Source organism: Pomacea canaliculata, linkage group LG11 (genome assembly GCF_003073045.1).
Source record: "Pomacea canaliculata isolate SZHN2017 linkage group LG11, ASM307304v1, whole genome shotgun sequence".
NCBI lineage: Eukaryota > Metazoa > Mollusca > Gastropoda > Architaenioglossa > Ampullariidae > Pomacea > Pomacea canaliculata.
In genome coordinates this window covers 8,569,300-8,586,079 of record NC_037600.1, presented here as the reverse complement: position 1 = coordinate 8,586,079, position 16,780 = coordinate 8,569,300, and the positions used below count along the sequence as shown (strand labels likewise).

The 16,780-nt window shown below is 43.7% G+C and overlaps 1 protein-coding gene across 5 annotated transcripts in view; it reads left to right on the top strand.

Annotated features, from left to right (window-relative positions):
• LOC112575735 (formin-binding protein 1-like) overlaps positions 1 to 16,780 on the top strand; it is a 48,852-nt gene that overhangs the window by 6,879 nt on the left and 25,193 nt on the right. For all 5 annotated transcript variants that reach the window (XM_025257740.1, XM_025257739.1, XM_025257736.1 and 2 more), the window contains exons 3-4: positions 1,760 to 1,810; positions 15,253 to 15,400. In XM_025257740.1, the coding sequence (XP_025113525.1) occupies positions 1,760 to 1,810; positions 15,253 to 15,400 (199 nt within the window). The remainder of the gene's footprint in view (positions 1 to 1,759; positions 1,811 to 15,252; positions 15,401 to 16,780) is intronic.

Sequence of the window (16,780 nt, the reverse complement as noted above, 5' to 3'; positions counted from 1 at the left end):
GGATGTCGCGAGAGGAAAGCTCGCTACGCCCTTGACAGATGAATGTATGCATACATATGCTTAACGATAATAGTACCAAATGACGAATAGTTCAGGAGGTAACAAGCAGACGGAACAGCCACAAAGGTCGTAGAGTGTGAAGGGACTTCCCTCTAGGGATTATTGAATCGCATTGCATTGCAGCGGATGGAAGACTGGGCTGTGTTTCGGTCTATAGCACGATCTTGTTTTTGTTTTTTTTTAAGTGAATTTGGGGATCATTAAGCTTAAATGCGGCTTGAACAAATACTCTGCTCTCCAGGGGAAACACTTGTGATGGCAAGTGCCTCTTTTGTTTTACGACCAACCTCGTGCGAGCGTTCCCCCCTCCCACAACTACACAGACAAACGCACTCGCGCACACTTACACTGACGATGGGGTCTTTAGTGTTTGTTTTCCCCGTTGTGGACTCGGTTCATAGTGAAAGTACTGGTTGTTGTGAGTACACATAAAAAATAAACACTTTAGTTGTTGACCGTAAATTGTACGCTTCCCTACCCCTAGCCCCACGCCGGCCTCATTCGCGAAAACAATCCGTGTCAGGTGCTAACAGGCGCGAACGCTGCCAGTCCTAAACTATAAACATTCAGCAAGGGCAGAGCGTGGATGGTCGAGTCTCTGAACCCCATTCACTAACGCCACACGACGCTCGCCGTGTGCATGATGAACGCGAGCGAGCGAGGGACTAGACCTAGCGAGAGAAAGAACTTTATGGAAGTCTGTAGAACTGGAACCCCTCTGACCTGTTTTATTAGTACTGCAGCACCATATTCTTAAAATCAGCGCTGGTAACATGGCCTTTCAATATGAGTAAACGTTTAAAATGTTGTGTTACCCTGCCTGTCTCCCACCCTCCCATCACTTTTTTTCTCACTCCCTCTTTTACTCACACATTTTTCGTGTTGTCTGTTTATTCGTTTGAGTTGCGACCTTTGTCTGTAAGCATCGATCTTAAAATTATTGCCTTTAAATTTTGGACGTGAGCTTTGAATGGCGTGGACAGCGTGTGCACTTTAGGTGGGCTACTAGACGCGCTTTCACTTGCCCCGCAGCCACCATCACCGCCTCCAGTTTCCTCCCTTCTTTTTCCGAGAGGTTATCCTGCGAGAAAGCGTGTAGAGCCTGTGGGCAGCGATTAGCCTCATCAAACTGGAGAGGCTGGCGATTGGTACGGACAGCAGCCGCCCATTTGCGCGCTCCCTTGCCTAGAGCCTTTCAGGCCCAAGCTGCGAACGAGAATTTAAAAAAGAAATTATAAGCAACAGCAGCCTTTGAACATTTATTCGAAACGGGGTTTCTTTTGCCCCATTTATTTAAGTGTACTACATATGTTTTATTAATTAGCGCCTCAAAAATCTTTGTCAGATAAACGATACGCAAGGCATATTCTCTCTCTAAGATTTGTTTACGGCTTATGGTACAGGTGGTCGTATTATTATACTCATTTATTAAAATTAAACATGAGCATCCTTAAAACATGCTATAAAAACATGCGAACCAAGAATGATTGAAAAGCAGATGATATATAACAGAAAATACACATGGCTCGTGGCTTTATCTGCTTACAGTTAAGAATTATTGTTTGCAGGCGTGAAGCTGACTAAAGGAGGGGTGTGACAGTGACCCGTGGAACGTTGTCTTATCAAAAGTGTAACGTTAGCACTCGTTGCTCGAGGAGAAGAAAGACACTAATGTTTCACTGTTTCACATGTGTTGCAGGAAACTGGTGAAAAATTTTCAACCGAAGAAGAGAGAAGAAGACGAGTATCAGTAAGTCGATTTGTATCTCACTCTCAGTTCCTCTCGTTTGTCTGTGCGGGCCTGCATGAGGACACAATGCTTATACAAGTTAGAGTTCTCTCTTGATCTCATTGTTATTTCTTCCGTCATTTCGTCTTTGGGCGATGTCTATCATGTATTTCCTTTTACCCCAGTCACCGACGGCCATAATTTTTACCCATAGCACGTGGGTCATCAGAGAGGGCAGGGGGTTGGTGTTCAGCGCGCTCGACAATCCTTGACGCACGTTGCTACCGCTGCAGAACAGCCAGTTCCAAATCCTTGTTTCTAGCACTAACTGACGATTCTATTTTGGCTGTTGTTTCGATGCCTCATTTAAATTTAACATCCTTTTTAGTCGTGGCAACAAGGGGGCGTTTCAACGAAGAGAAAACACTGGGGAATGTCCCATAGAGGTGTTGAACTATAAAACCTGTGTGCTTTGTTGCGGCTGATAACTACGAGCTTATTACACGTAGACGTTGAAGGCGTTGCTGCGCTTGCCATCCCAGGAGGAAACGTCAAGACCGACGACCACCGCCCCTTCATAGAATCGGGATATCGACGCGACCAAGGTTGCGCAGACCTGCATGCTCCGCATTCCGCTGCATAATTGCGTACTACGGGATTTCCCTGCCATTTGCCACCTGCTGCACGATCTACTGTTTCTCCTTTTGAAGTCAAGACATGGTGTAGGGGTGTTTTGCATGAGGTATTTTTTTCTGAGTTTTCTTTCTCTCCTTCCTTTCGTTTTATTTGTTTGGGCAGTAATTTTACGGTGTACAATCGTGCGGATGCCAGCATCGTGTGCACGCAGGATTAACCTTCCTAGCTCTCTTACTCATTTTTGACTACGTCGTCCATTCACTGGCGCGTTCTTGCTTTTTTATGGTGTTTAATGCTTTGCTTACTCTTCGAGCATTTTGGTGTTCACTGCTTCAGCGCATCTGTCACGCCGTCCCTCTCGCCTGGGATGCGAGAAGCAGACGGACGGCTATGCTGCTACGCGAATACGCTGGCAACAGAATAGTCAGGTCAGAAACTCGAGTCGCAGGGATTGCGTGCTGGAAGCGGAAAAGGCGAAGGGGTGGGAGTATGAAACGCTCCTAAATGCGCGAGTAAAGAAACAGGATGGGAAGGAAGTGATAATGCAAGGGTAAGAGTAAGGGTGGTGTGGAGTGGAGTTTCCCTTAATGAAGCGCTATTAATCTACCCTGGATTTTTTTAAAGAGCCGTATGGCTTTCGTGACTAAGCTTTCCGTCAGGTCGTTTCTGTTTCTGCTGCTCAGATTTGCCGGTCGTTCTATCGCCATTAAACAGCTGTTGAAACCAGGCATCGAAATCGCGGGCCATGACGCCCCCGAAATATCGTCCTAAAGATACAACAGTGTGGACTATACGCAGGGTTTTTCTCTTTGATGACACTCTGACGACAGTGCAATGAAAGATTCATTCGCTCATCCATCCTTTGATTGCTGCCAGTTAACGAACGATTATGTTGTCCGCTGTAACAGTTACGGCCCATTGCTGGAAGGCATCTTGGCCGATTTCTTCGTTCCTGTACGACGAAGATGTCAGCTCTCGGTACTGCTGTTATGACCCTATCCAGATCTTCGTAGAACCTCCTTCACTTCTCTGTCGTCTTGGTGGAACTCGGAACGTAAACTTGGGAACTGGTGACATTGTGAGGCTTTTGCCGAGATGCGAATGGAGATCTGGCTGCCGGAAATGGGTATACAGCTGATGACGGTTCTGAACATTTGTACGTACGAGGTCCCCCACTCCATACTTGTATCTGGTTTCCTTCTTTCTGTGAAAGAGCGTGTTCATAAAATAGAATTACACGAGTAAAAAAAAAACAACATACAATCTGCTTTGACTTTCGGAAAATCAGGGTCTTGTATGAACTGCGGTCAAAACAACTGTGTACATTTGCATATGTTACGTTGATATACATTTTATACATTTTTTAAAACTCGCTACTTGTTGAGCCCCATGTTGCAAAGTTTTCCGCATTCGTTTTCGATTTCAGCCAGTTCATTTCTTCCCTTCTCCCAAAATACTTTTTTTTTCTATTTGTTAATTACTTACTCTTTTAGGCTCATCTCTGCTGTTGTGTGCAAAAGCTACGATCATGGGGAAAATTGTGATGGGACGGGAAGCCCTACAAAGATCCTTATTAAGCTCTTCTTCCATCAGTAACACGGAGGAAGTGACCCCGGAAAAAGAGTGGCCTGTCATAAATTAGTTTTTGTTTCTCTTTGTGAGCGTTTCTTACAGTTGTGTGAAAGTTGTTTTTTTCACTTATGTAGGCCTTTAAGTTTACAATTGTTAAATTTGTCAGTTTTCTCGATCTCTGTCATGGACGTGTATTTATGAACTGATGTCTGTATGCCGAGACTCACTCTTGGCCTCTTGCGAAGTGATCCGCTGTTAGTCTCGGCGAGCTGTAACAAAGAATGTGACTAAACCGGAAGCTATGTCGTCTAATACCTCGTTTTAGCAGTTAACTGGAAAAAAAATCGTCTGCCAGCAGTCCAGAGATATTAGTTCATGATCTCCATAGACTCCATTCTCTCCCCTTCTCTTTCTTTGACACACACACACGCACACGTGTTCGTGACGCATGTTAAAAACCAACCTGAATGGTTTGCCTTTTTTTTTTTCAGATATCGGTAGATATAGGCGATATAAACCTAAGCTGTAAATTTCAGCTTTCAAAACCGATCCGTTAGCAAAGTAAGCGATTCGTACCTGCGATCAACGAGCGCCGCTAACAGTGTACTACGTCAGTGTACTACACCGTTCACAACACTGCCAGCAGTAAACACAAATCAGACCGACAGTTTGGGTTATTCGGACGTTGAAAGTCTGTAGTTCTCGTGCCTAGCAGTGGCGTTAGAGGCGCTTTTGCGATTCGCTGCCAGATCTGCTACCATCGAGGCCAGTAAGACCATCGCGGTAGTGATGACTTCATTTTACATCTAGTAGCATCAGACGTGTACGTGTGAACTTATTATGGCTGCCAGCTGGCTACGCACGTCGGTAGATAAAATTTTGTTTTCTCCGCAGGCATCTGATTGTATTTATGTATCGTGACCTACGAAGGGAAGTCTTTCAGCTCTTCCTTGTCTGTCTCCGCCACTTTTGACACTTAATGCGGTCAGGTCAGCAAGGGTGTGACGGCATGGGGAATTTGTGGAGGGACTCTCGACAATCCAGCAACAGGCTTGAGGGAGCGGTCCTATCACTTCCCTCTGCCAGCTTCCCGGGAAGGGGAAGGGTGCTGGAGTGGCGTAGGCAGTCGGTCAACGTAGACGTAAGCAACGTCAAGAGTGGGCCGGGGGTAAGGGGTACAAGGAGCAAGATGAGCGCTTGGCCTCTTGTCCCTTCGCCAGAGGCTGCGAAGAGGGTTGTGCGGCAGACGTGAAACGCTGACTTGTCACCAGACAGAAGTGAAGGCCGTAAAGCCGAGAGGTTTTGTAGTCTTGAAATCCAAGGATTGAGGTAATTTCTACTTCATGTGATACGCATCTCAGGAAGGCTTCTGGTAGCTAACATCTATTCGTAGAACTTGTCTGGATTTCCCCTCCTTTCTCTCCGTACACCGTCGCCGGAGTACTGTGCTTTCCTTCTTTCTCCCCGTCTCCCGTTCACCACCGACATCCGTAGTGCGAAATGGCCTCTTGGTGAAATTTCTCTCCTCTCAAACCAACCAACCGAACTGCGGAGGACACTTACCTTGTCGACGCCCGTCAGCTACGGGCTGTACACCTCAAAGCTGTGACTTGGGTTTGAGTTGAGCACTCGGATCGGTACCTTTTGTGATATTGAGTGGCCATTGTGTGCAGAAATGCGCAGCACTTCTCCCCCCGCCCTTTTTTGTAGTGCGATGGTTTATTAGGAACATCGATTTTGTTTAAAGGGTAGAGTGGGTTTGATTTGTGGGTTCGACATGGCTCTGGGTGCATTATGTATTGTTATTTCTCCAAACACGCGTGGGCAAAACTGCAGGAAACTGCACGCATAAAGCGCTAAGGCTGAGTACTTGCTGGATAGCTAGCGCCACGTCAGCTGTACAGCTGTGGTACGCAAGACAGGTTAGTCACCGACGAATTCCAGCCCCGGACAGTAGTGTGCCACCTACATTGTGACCAACCGCTGGGATATATTACTGAGACGCAGAAGCGCCCGAGTGGACTGCAGGTTGATGCTCATTTGTCAGACTAAGTGCTGTGTGGTTCTGATGACACCATTTGCCAAGAGTTGGCTGCGTGCCCTGGTTACATTCTGTCGCCTCGTCTGCTCTGGCCTGGATAGCGCGATGTTGAAGTGTCTTTCATACTCGAGCTCTATATCTGAGAGCCTCTGTTTGCAAAAACGGCAACGGTCAGGTTGCTCTTAGGCCGGAATGCAGTAAAAAATGCTGTGCGCGCGACAGTTATTTACTTTCTCTATCTTGATGTCGGGAATTGTATTTCAAGACGGAGTTACCAAATTTATCTTGTTCGTTATTTTATTCATCATACCAAGGAATACTTTCCGGCAGACTTGGCGATTTGCTTGTCCCTGCCACAGACAACCGATGTCTGAGCAGATAAAAGGCAGTCGAGAATTAGGAGAGAGAGAGAGACCGGACTCCTCGGGAATTTGGGAAAAACGTTTTCGTTCAGGTCTGGCATCGCCGCTGGTGTGCTATCGAACCGCAAAGGGAATAGCTACTTCTTGGCAGCATTCCCGCATACCCATCCCAACTAGGTTTCAAGCGATAACAGGTCGTGCTGCTCAGAATTTCTGGCATTCTTCGATACGTCGGAACGGCCTTGTTTATCCAATGCCCTACTCCCTCATCCACATTTGGTATCTTCCAATCTCCTCATCTTCTTGTCGAATATCGTACACCAAGGATGCTGTCTTTGGTCACGGGTGTAGCGGGTGAACATTTAGACACCTGCAGTGCTTCGTTCATTATGGAAGCCGCGGGAAGACGTGAAGTGTGTGGGGAGAGATCGTTCATCGGACGATAGTCGCAAAAATGACCAGTGATAGTGGGCAGAAGACTGTACTGTCAGGACTAGACAAAAAGTAGGCGAGTTCTGGCTTGTGTTGGACACCTTACACACGGCTTCTTTGTGGGTTGCTGCGTCAACCGTGTTTTTGTAACGCATTTAAATGAAGACGAAGGACGCATACACTTCTGTAATGTTGATAAACACGCACCATGAAAGTAAACATGCTTATATCTGATATTTTGATATAGTTAGGGAGACGGACCATTGCGAAGGGGAAAATAACTGTTGTTCCTTTGTCACAGTCAGTTTTGTCTGCCAGGTGTCCCTTCATTCAAACTTGAAATGCAGTGTGTGTATGAAGAGAAAATATGAACCTGTGTGTGTGTGTTTGTGATGGTGGTGGCGGTGGTGGTTGTGAAATACGGAATAGATGTGTGAACCTCAGCGTCAACAGTACAAAGCTTGAGATAAAAATCCGGCATGAGAACCCCCATTTAGATGCTTGTTCTTGATGACCCATATTTTTTATCTTAATTTTAGCTCGTACGTAATCAAATATTACCAATAACATAATAATATATTAGACATAAGTAGTATTTATATTAAATAACATAATTGCTATTTGCTGAGCAGGCATGGCTGAGGGAGTAATTAGCAGGAGAAAACTAATCCATTAAAAACTCGAAAGAGCGCTATGCGCCTCAAGGAGACTTTGTTTAATTACTGCATTGATTGAACTTTAATCTCTTCTCCTAGCGACGCAGGCAAGAAGAGCACGAGTGGTGATGGTGGTGGAAAGGGTGCCTAGAAGGATAGGTAACAAAGTATCCCGCAAACGGAACTCAGTAACACAACCATGCCGCCATTGTTTTTTTCGCCATGGGCTATATGGCGAGTACCCTCCTGTTACACATCGCCGTGATATACCCTTAGTCACTGACACGGCATAAAACACAAATCCTGTTACGCATGACTGATTTTTTCCTTAGTGCCGCGAGCAGAACACATACTACAAAGTAGTGTTCCGTGAAACAGTATCAGGCTTTGTCGCTGATGTGCGTGCGCACAACCAGTAACTAGGAAAGTAGGTAAAACGGGGACGATCGCAAGTGAACCAAAGTAGTGAGGTCAAAGGTCAGCGTTGGACTGTAGGAGCTGTCTGACATTACTGCTTAGCTTTTGCTGTAGGTTGAAATCAATCTTTGTTTGATGTCACTACTAGCCGGGCTTGATTTCTGTTATTAATTCTTCCAGCTGTGGTGGTGTTGTCAACTTTTGACCTGTCGCTTCAGTTGAGTCAATCTTAGTCATACCCGGAGTGTGTTTAGTGAAATAAAGAAACACGTATTAGGCCGTCTCGCCAATAAGGGTTACAAAAACGAGATTATGTTCCGGAGTTTGTTTTGTAAATAAGATGGAACCCATACTTTCGGTTTGGCTTCAGCATCAATTAGTCATATTTTCCCTTCTGTGCAGTAATGTGCGTACAAAACATGTTAGAAACACTTCCAAATACCACAAAGCACCACGAACACAATCATAGTAGAGTGACAAATAGTTTTCTAGTTCGTTACCACGGACTGTTTGTCAGTAATACGGATTCTTACTCAACAGGCCTTGTGGCAACTCGTTCCCCAGCACGGATGTCTGTAATTCGCACGTCCGTTCACAGGAGACGGCCTGTACCCACGAATCCCCGACAGCTCATGTTCGACAACGGGTGCATGCTTCGACTGAAGTCGCAGCGCGGGCCTCTCGCTTTTTCCTCCCTCCCCCCTTTTACTGTCACATATTTTTTCTTTCTTCCTTCTCTCTTCGATACCGTCTCAAATTCTGAGATTCCGATGTTTACGTTAGATGTATGTTGCTGTTTCTTTTGCGGAATATTTCACGATAAAGAGCCACCCAGAAGAACGGAGAAACTAAACAAAAATGAATATGCTCGGGCAGGTGTACATCTAACATAGCCCATAACTGAGCCGTAATTGAAAGGAATTTGCCAGGGTAAGGATCAGGCATACTGTATGGATTTCATTACGTTTCAGCCCCCCCCCCCCCAACATACTTTCTATGTAACATCTGTACACTGTTTTATTTATAAGATACACACAGTAAAATTCGCGTCAAAATGGCGGCAGTGATAAAAATCCCCAAACCAGAGAGGAGAAAGACGAGAAGCCCACAAGGAGAGCAAAACTCCCTCCCATAGCCTCCCCCTTCCTAGCAGTTTACCCCCACCGTATGGCTAAGTCTTGCAATATTTTAAGATATCATGTTTGCATTTTACCGAAGAAGAAAAAGGAGTCGTAGCACTTCCTTGACCTTTTTCACGCTTAACATTCATGCACGCGGTTGTAAGGTGAAGTGCATGTGAAGATGCTACATATTACAGCGGTTTATTGCCCATATTTATGTTTTTATGGCTGCTTGATTCCTTTGTAAGCTTATAACTGCTCAGGGCTTGGATGTTTAGCGTGTTTGTATCCAAAAACGAGCCACTTTGCGGAGTCGCACACGTCTCTTCGTGCCTTGCACTATGGATGTCGGTGTGGGGCCGGCTGCATGGCACGTCGCTAGGCGCTAGCTCGACGGCTAATCTAAAGCAGTCAGCTAAAGATTACGCTAGATAGAAGTAGTTGAGGTCAGTGCTGCGCGTTACACAGCTACAGCTATCATCTAGCGACTTGCTGTGCATCCCGCCTCCGACAGCTTTGAGTGGCCGATATAGGAGGTTGGTTGTTTTGGTCTAATGTCTCGGAGAGAGCCGCATTGTGTGCCGTGCGCGTGTACACACAATAGAAGACTAGGGAAATGAGCTCTTGCGAATCGTTGCCTCTTAACATACGAGTGGCTAATCGGGTTAGCCATAATAATCCCCTAAATGGCGCAAGAAGCCTACTATGACAAATCACTCGCTGCTTCGCTTGGAGCAAATTCGCGTTAATCTCAAATCTGCCTTTGGCCGGAAGCACAAGTTGAAATCTTCATCCGCTTGGAGCTTAGCATCAGATTGTACAGACGATAACTGTACGTTGCCGGCTAGTTGACTGGTATGCTTTCTCAGTCATTTGTCGCATGGGAAGGACAGGGGGTACGGTTACGAACCTGCCTGCTCGAGATGTGACTTTTTTCTGTCGTATTTTATGAATACTTCATTAATAATACAAGGAAGGGAGGCGAACGAGGAAGTGTTACTCTTTCAGGAACCCGAAATCGCAACCACCAATAAACAAATGTTTGAAAAGACTGAGTCAAGGTGTCGATGTGTAACTTGGTGAGGTAGACTGTCGACCTGTTGTATTCATTATTGGCTCTGAACTGCTGCCATGCCACTCGCAGACCACGGAGTCGGACCCAGACATTTGTCGTTTGTTGTTGTCTGGTTGCTGCCAATCATTGATAATTGACCTTACTCCCTGCCCCCAACCTCCCCAAACTTCCTCCACTATCCACGCCGGACATGTGGACCCATAGGTTTCGATTGCCAGCTCGCGGCATCTGCACGATGACACCGTCTTTGAAGGGCTTTGACATGACATTTTGACATTGACGACCATGTAAGACATTAGTCATATATTTGGCTAACAAATGTCTGAGGGTTGAGCACGTAACTCTTTGCCAGTTGGTCATTGTCACCCACTCACCTAAGGCCAGGGAAGACGGGATACTTGAAGGTCATCCTTAACTGGATAAAAACATTTTGACCAGGTTTTGCGAAACTCATTATATGACAAATGTAGAAAAACTTTACCCAGCTTGGTCAAATATTCGACCTGTTTGTCCTGTTAAGAACGGCCTTAACAGCGTCAGTCCATTCGTGGCAGACCCGCGTATTTTGCTTGTTTGTTTTTTTTTCTTTCGGGTTTCGCAAACTGTCGGGTAAACTTCATTGCGGCACGCGCTACTGTGATTTGTGACCTTTTCGTGTCGTCGTTTGTTGACATGGCGTTTTTAGGAAATGCAGGGGTGGGTGACTGTGGTGTCCCACAGAATTACGTGCCCTTTAGCAACGGGAGAAATAAAGGCAATGGGTTTCTCCGCTTGACATTGGTGGTGAAGGTAATCGCACAAGGAAACACATTGTCGAACGAGTTCTCTCCGACTGTCGTGGAAATTTTTCACGGACGGAAGAATTGGGAAGGTGGGGGAGTAGCGCGCGTATTATAGTCTGCAGGAGGTCACTGTCGCTCAGATGGCTGAGCTCTATGCAAGATAGCACTTCACATAACAGCTCCACATATCTCGAAATATCGGACATACAAACATGACCTATCTCGCCGATAGAGGACATCAGGAATGTTTCTTAATACGTTGATGATGTCGAGGCTACAGCCGGTGGCAGAACTGAGATTTTATGTTATCGAAGCATGTCCATGGACATTCGTGACGTCACTGTTAAGCTCTTTCTGTGCACGAGGATGTTTTTCGTGATGTAAGAAGGGCTATTCATTCAGACTTTGAGAAGCAGTATATTCTACAGTCTTGAATAAAGAACAAAAGGTTTGCACGCTAAGAGTTTGAGGGTTACATAAAAATGAGTATCGGAAAACTAAGCATTGGAAGGGTGAGGAAGGGGAAAGCAGCGCAGTTTGCTCAGCCAGACGATGAAAGGATTTAGTTTCCAAGACATTAAAACAAAATTTTCTTGCAGTCCACCTTTTTAGTTTTACAGCTTGTTTCAGTCGAGTTAAATAAACATCCAGAGGCCGCATTTAGTAAGGTTCAACTCGCGCAAATGCCGGGTACCTCAAGAGCCACAGTCACTTCTTTGTCCAACTTGGGTGGGCAGGTCGGAATGAGTTTTTTTTTTTTTTTTCTCCTTTTTCATTGACTGTCCGTCGCTTTAAAGCTTGGCCAGACTGCCATAGTCGAGGACTGGTGATTAAAGAGGAAGAAGAAAAAGAAAGAAAGAAAAAAAACCAACAGCAGTGTTAAAGTGAAGATCAGAAGGATCCATCCGTTGACCCCGCCCACTCTCTCTTATCCTACGCAAGAGTACATGTCTTGTGGCTATAATCACTTGCTCTTTATTTATTGTTTATTCTACACTCGCTAAACATCGTGCAAATCATCTTTATTTTGAGTAACTTATTGTAGTTTAAGACAATGCTCACATTCTCCATTCCCATATTTCACAACCTTAAAGAACAGTTTTGTTTAACAGATCAGCTCAGACACTCCTTTCACTAGCTAAGCAGCCGCCATGCTATCATTGCTGCATTTGACTTCAGCTACACTGTAGCATTAAAACGTTTCCCTCTAAGTAATAATAAAGTGGATTATAAAGCATACTAAAGTAGCAGGCTCAATAAGATTCAGAAAACAAAACAAAGTAATATATACAAAGGCAAGCTGCGGAAAACATATCACAAATACAATACAATTTTTTAAATTTCATCTTTCTCCCCTTTTCCTCTCTCTTACATGCAAACGCATAAAAGTATTTCACAGACTGCCCTTTGAGCAGAAAAAATGATTCGCACCTACTTATATATGATCTGTTCCATGACCGGAGCATTTGCAGCCTTAACCATTTTTTTTGTAAAGCGCTATGAGCATGCCCATTTGTCTGGGCATATACATGTATAAGTATCTTTTATTATTGAAGTAGAAGAGAAAAAAAAAAAAACCCAACGAAAAACAAACGCAGACACAACACAAATCCTGCGACTTGTTAAGGGAAGAAAAAAAGTGCTGTGTGGGGGTGGGTGAGAAGGAAGGAGCGAAGACGAAGAAAGAACCGCCACGTTTTTTTTTGGCCCAAGGGGGGGGGGGGGAATGATGACGAAAAGGAACACGTATGAGAGTGAAAGTTGAGGAACTTCCGCGAGGCAACGACTGACGATGTTGACTTCCCCCCACTCCCCCATCGGTGCGTGGTGGTGCTAACCAGAAAGAGTGGAAGTGGTGTGTACACGCGCACGGTTCTTCGTCAGCAACAACAGCAGAAACAGCTTCACAGAGCGAGAGAGCGAGCACTGAAGTGCTATGCACGGTGGAAATCGTAGTGGAGTCAAGTGATGCCCAGCGTCACAACGACGGTGATAAGTGCCGCTGATCACCCGCTTGACCGTAGTAAGCAATAAACACTCGTGTTGACCGAGAGCATCATCAACACGAACCACTCCCGTCTCCTTTCTCGGCTACTGTGCAACTGAAGTTAATTTTTTTTCTGTCTGTCGCCCATTTTCTGTCTGGTGTTGACTGATGGCAGCTTTTGTGAATGGTTCACTAGCGTGACGTCGTACACTGTTACCATCGCTCGTTGATCGCAGGTGCGAATCGCGTACCTTGCTAGCGGATAATTAATTAAGGGATGGGTTTGGGATTATCTACCGATATCTGCAAAAAAACGAAAACCGTTTAGGTTGGTCTTTAGGCGTAGCGTCTCGTGCGGTCCTTGCCCACGCTACTCCTCTCCAGGAAGGCCGGGGGAGTGGCTGCTCGACAGGCGATTTGTCAAGCCAGAGGGCATTGAGGGTGGAGGGGGTGGGTAAGGTTACGAAGACCTTGCCTACTGGGGGGTTTATGAGCGATGTAACCGAGCCTCCCATTGCCCGGTCGTTTGGTCCTAAAGAATGTTTTTGAACATGATGAGGCCGTCTGTGTGTAAAGGATTTGCTAGGGCACTAATCACGAACACACCAAGGCTAACGGTAGTGGTTGCATAGCAAGCAAAAGAGGAAAGCAGTTTTCCCTGGATTACCTGTCTCTTCTTCTAGAAGAACTTGATGTTTTGCTGCATTCAGCTGTCCTAGGTATAGAGGAAAAGTTTGAATGCCAAAAATATAACAGTTTCAGCAGCAGAACAATGTTTTTTCTTTAAAAAACAATTTTGTTTAGAAGCAACAACTTTATCGTTCCTTACCCAGTTGGCATGGTACACATAACAGGAAATTTAGATTTTTCATTGCTCGTGGCTGGAGGGTTTTAAAGAATTGACTTTATTCTTAAATGCAATTTTAAAAAAGTTATTCCAACGTGAAGGTTTTTGAGAACAAGGAGACTCCATAAGGCACAGTGTTACCCTAACCTTTTTTATAATCTAGTAGGATCTATATGGGAAAAGCACCAGTGTGCAAGCTTGGTTTGTTTTTAAACTCATAAGCTGCAGCGTCAGGATTCAAGGACAATGAATTTTACTGGGTGTGCTGCAGGCACCACACTGTTAGTCACAGCAGTCTCTTGGCCAATAAATCTGATGGAGTGGGGCAGGAGGGATTAAATATATATTTTTAGGGATGGGACTACACACCAATGGCTAAAGTATTTGCTGTTGAGAAAGTGGAATGACCAGAAGTATAGTTACTGCCTGCTGCTTTATTAGGAGAAGAGAAGGGTTTGTGTGGGAAAATCTTCAGATTTATGGAAGAGAGTGGCTAGAAGGAGAAACATAGGAAAAAGGAATAAAGAGTTGGCATTCTAATGACATTGCATTATATGTTACATTACTCAAGTATGTTTTGATCAGAGATTGGAGATGGCTGTTATATTATTTTGCATAACACCAGTCCCTCAAGTTTGATGATTTGAAAAGAAAGCTTTGAAAGAGAAATTTTCTTCTTCAGAGTTCACTTTTTCATCAGATTTTTAACTTTGAAATTTATTTTATTAGTTTTCAGTTTTTATCTTTTAACCCAGAACTGTGGTATGATGTCTAAGATTATAGCTGGTTTTCGTCTTGGTCAGCAATGATTCCAGCATACAATTACTACCACATTATTTGCATGAATTCTGACCTTTTCTCTGTTTTTATGGGTTCTAAACTCGGTTTTAAACCTAGTCTGTGGTGTCACTGTAGTACATTCTGTATTGTTACAGATAACTATGGCAAAAATGTGGCATTTGAGTTTTTTTGGCCCAATTCATAAAGAGGTACTTTGTTTTGCATGCCAAAAAACCAACACCAGTCCATAAACTGTGTTAAGTAAAATGTTGATGTTAGCTGGAAGCTTCACTTGCCACAGTGTTTTATTAACAGTAAATGTGATAGCTATGCCAGAGTGCATGACAGAAATTGGTGTCAACAGCATGTTTCTCTCATGGCCTACTCTTTGGCTCAGCTGTCACTTTATAAATATAAACTAGACAATTTTCCTTAAGTACTCTACTGTGATCATAAGATACCTTTTGAATTTTGATTAGATACTTTTTGTGTACTTGAATGTGTGAGTGAGCACAGGAGACATTCAAACACTCACACAGAGGCTAAAGTAAAAAACAGTTTTGGATGCTGTTCATAAAAGCAGTATAAGGCTTATTATGTATGGGAAAGATTTTATTGTTGATTCAACCGCTGCCCCCACCCCCCATTGTAAATTTGTATTGTTGAAATACATGTGTACTCTTAATAACAAAAGAATCTTTCCTTGTGATTTGAGGAGCCATGGGCTAAACATAATTTTTTTTTTTTAAATCCAGATTCACATGGGCAAAAGGATTTGTCGACATGATCAAAGAGGTCCACGACATCGCTGGCCAACACGAAGTCATTGCAGAGAGTCTGCAGGGCACTGTTTACAAAGATTTACAGAATCTCATGACAGAGCTTAAGCAGGATCGCAAGAAGGTTTCAGTTGTTTTATCTTCTTTGCCTCTGACAGACCAGTCTTATGACAAGGGTTTGTGCTTTGACGCAGTTGCAGAAAAATTGCTGCTAAGATGAAACCAGCACAGAATTTCAACCTTCTGCAATGTTTCCATAACAGAAGATTATTATATGGTGTAATGTTTTCCAAGGAGCTCGCCAGTTTTTCATTTGCTAAATATCATGTAGAAATTTTTATCTAAAATAGATTTACTACATGGGGCACATCTGTTGTTGTTAATATTTGGAAGAAGGGAAAAGAAACATAGAAAAGTAGATCTGCAATTCAGCTTCATCGTTAATGTTTGTCTCTGAACTGCTGGACTGTCTGCTGAGACCAGCCTCGCAAGAAGTTGTAGGCTGTTAGGTTTTGGTAAACCATTTAATATCTGATTATGAGCTGCAACTCCAATACAGTTCTCACAGTCAACAATAGACTTGGAATAAATTAATTACTTACATTTTTTCTTTCATTTTTTTGGCAAACATCCATGACCTCCACTTCTCATTACTTTAGGCCAATAAACTGAAAACAGCTTGAGCTTTTTTTTTTGTTACCTCTGTTAGGTAGAGAGTTTGCATTGTCTGCTTTTTTTCTTGATGTTGATAATAAAGCTAAAAGAGAATTTGTGCATTACTGTCATTCTAGAAGTTAAACCAGGAAAATTTGTCTGCAAGCAGTCCAGAGGTATACCTCCATGACTTAAACTTGAAGCAGATACTTGATGACTCATAGGTAAAGAGTGCTTTCACTGTGGAAGTGGTGGCATTCCAAAATATTTCATATCTCATGTCAAGGGAGACCACCCCTGATCAGGAGCATGTTAGGGGGTGAAAGAGGAAAGTTTTCGTAATAATTTTTCACTGTAATGTAATCTCGTTAAGAATAAGTGACCTTGTTAAAATGTACTTGCCAAACAGCAAAAAGCTGTTTAGCTGTTTTCCTGATATTACCAAAATACTAAATATAAGATTGTTATTCCTTTCACTCATAGGGTCCGTGTCATGAAATGAAACAAGGAGAGGAAAGCTGTTATCTATATAGCTTGTTTTTCTACTAGATTTCAGCAAGATTCATTCTCATTATCTCTTTGAAATAAGCTGACAATGGCTTTGGTATATCTACAGGGTATAACTGTTGTGATTGTAAAGAGTAGGCCTTTTGATAAATAAAAACAAAGGTAAAGGGTAGAACGAAAAGTGCTTATTTACTGCTAACTGCAGGTTGGCACAAACATGACTAAACAGTTGATGTTTCTCATGAAGATTTTGCCTTGTAATTCTAAGCTGTGACAAAAATTATTTTGAAAAAGAACATTTTTTAAGCTTATGGAAGATTTTATTAAGTGGCCATGTGCAAAT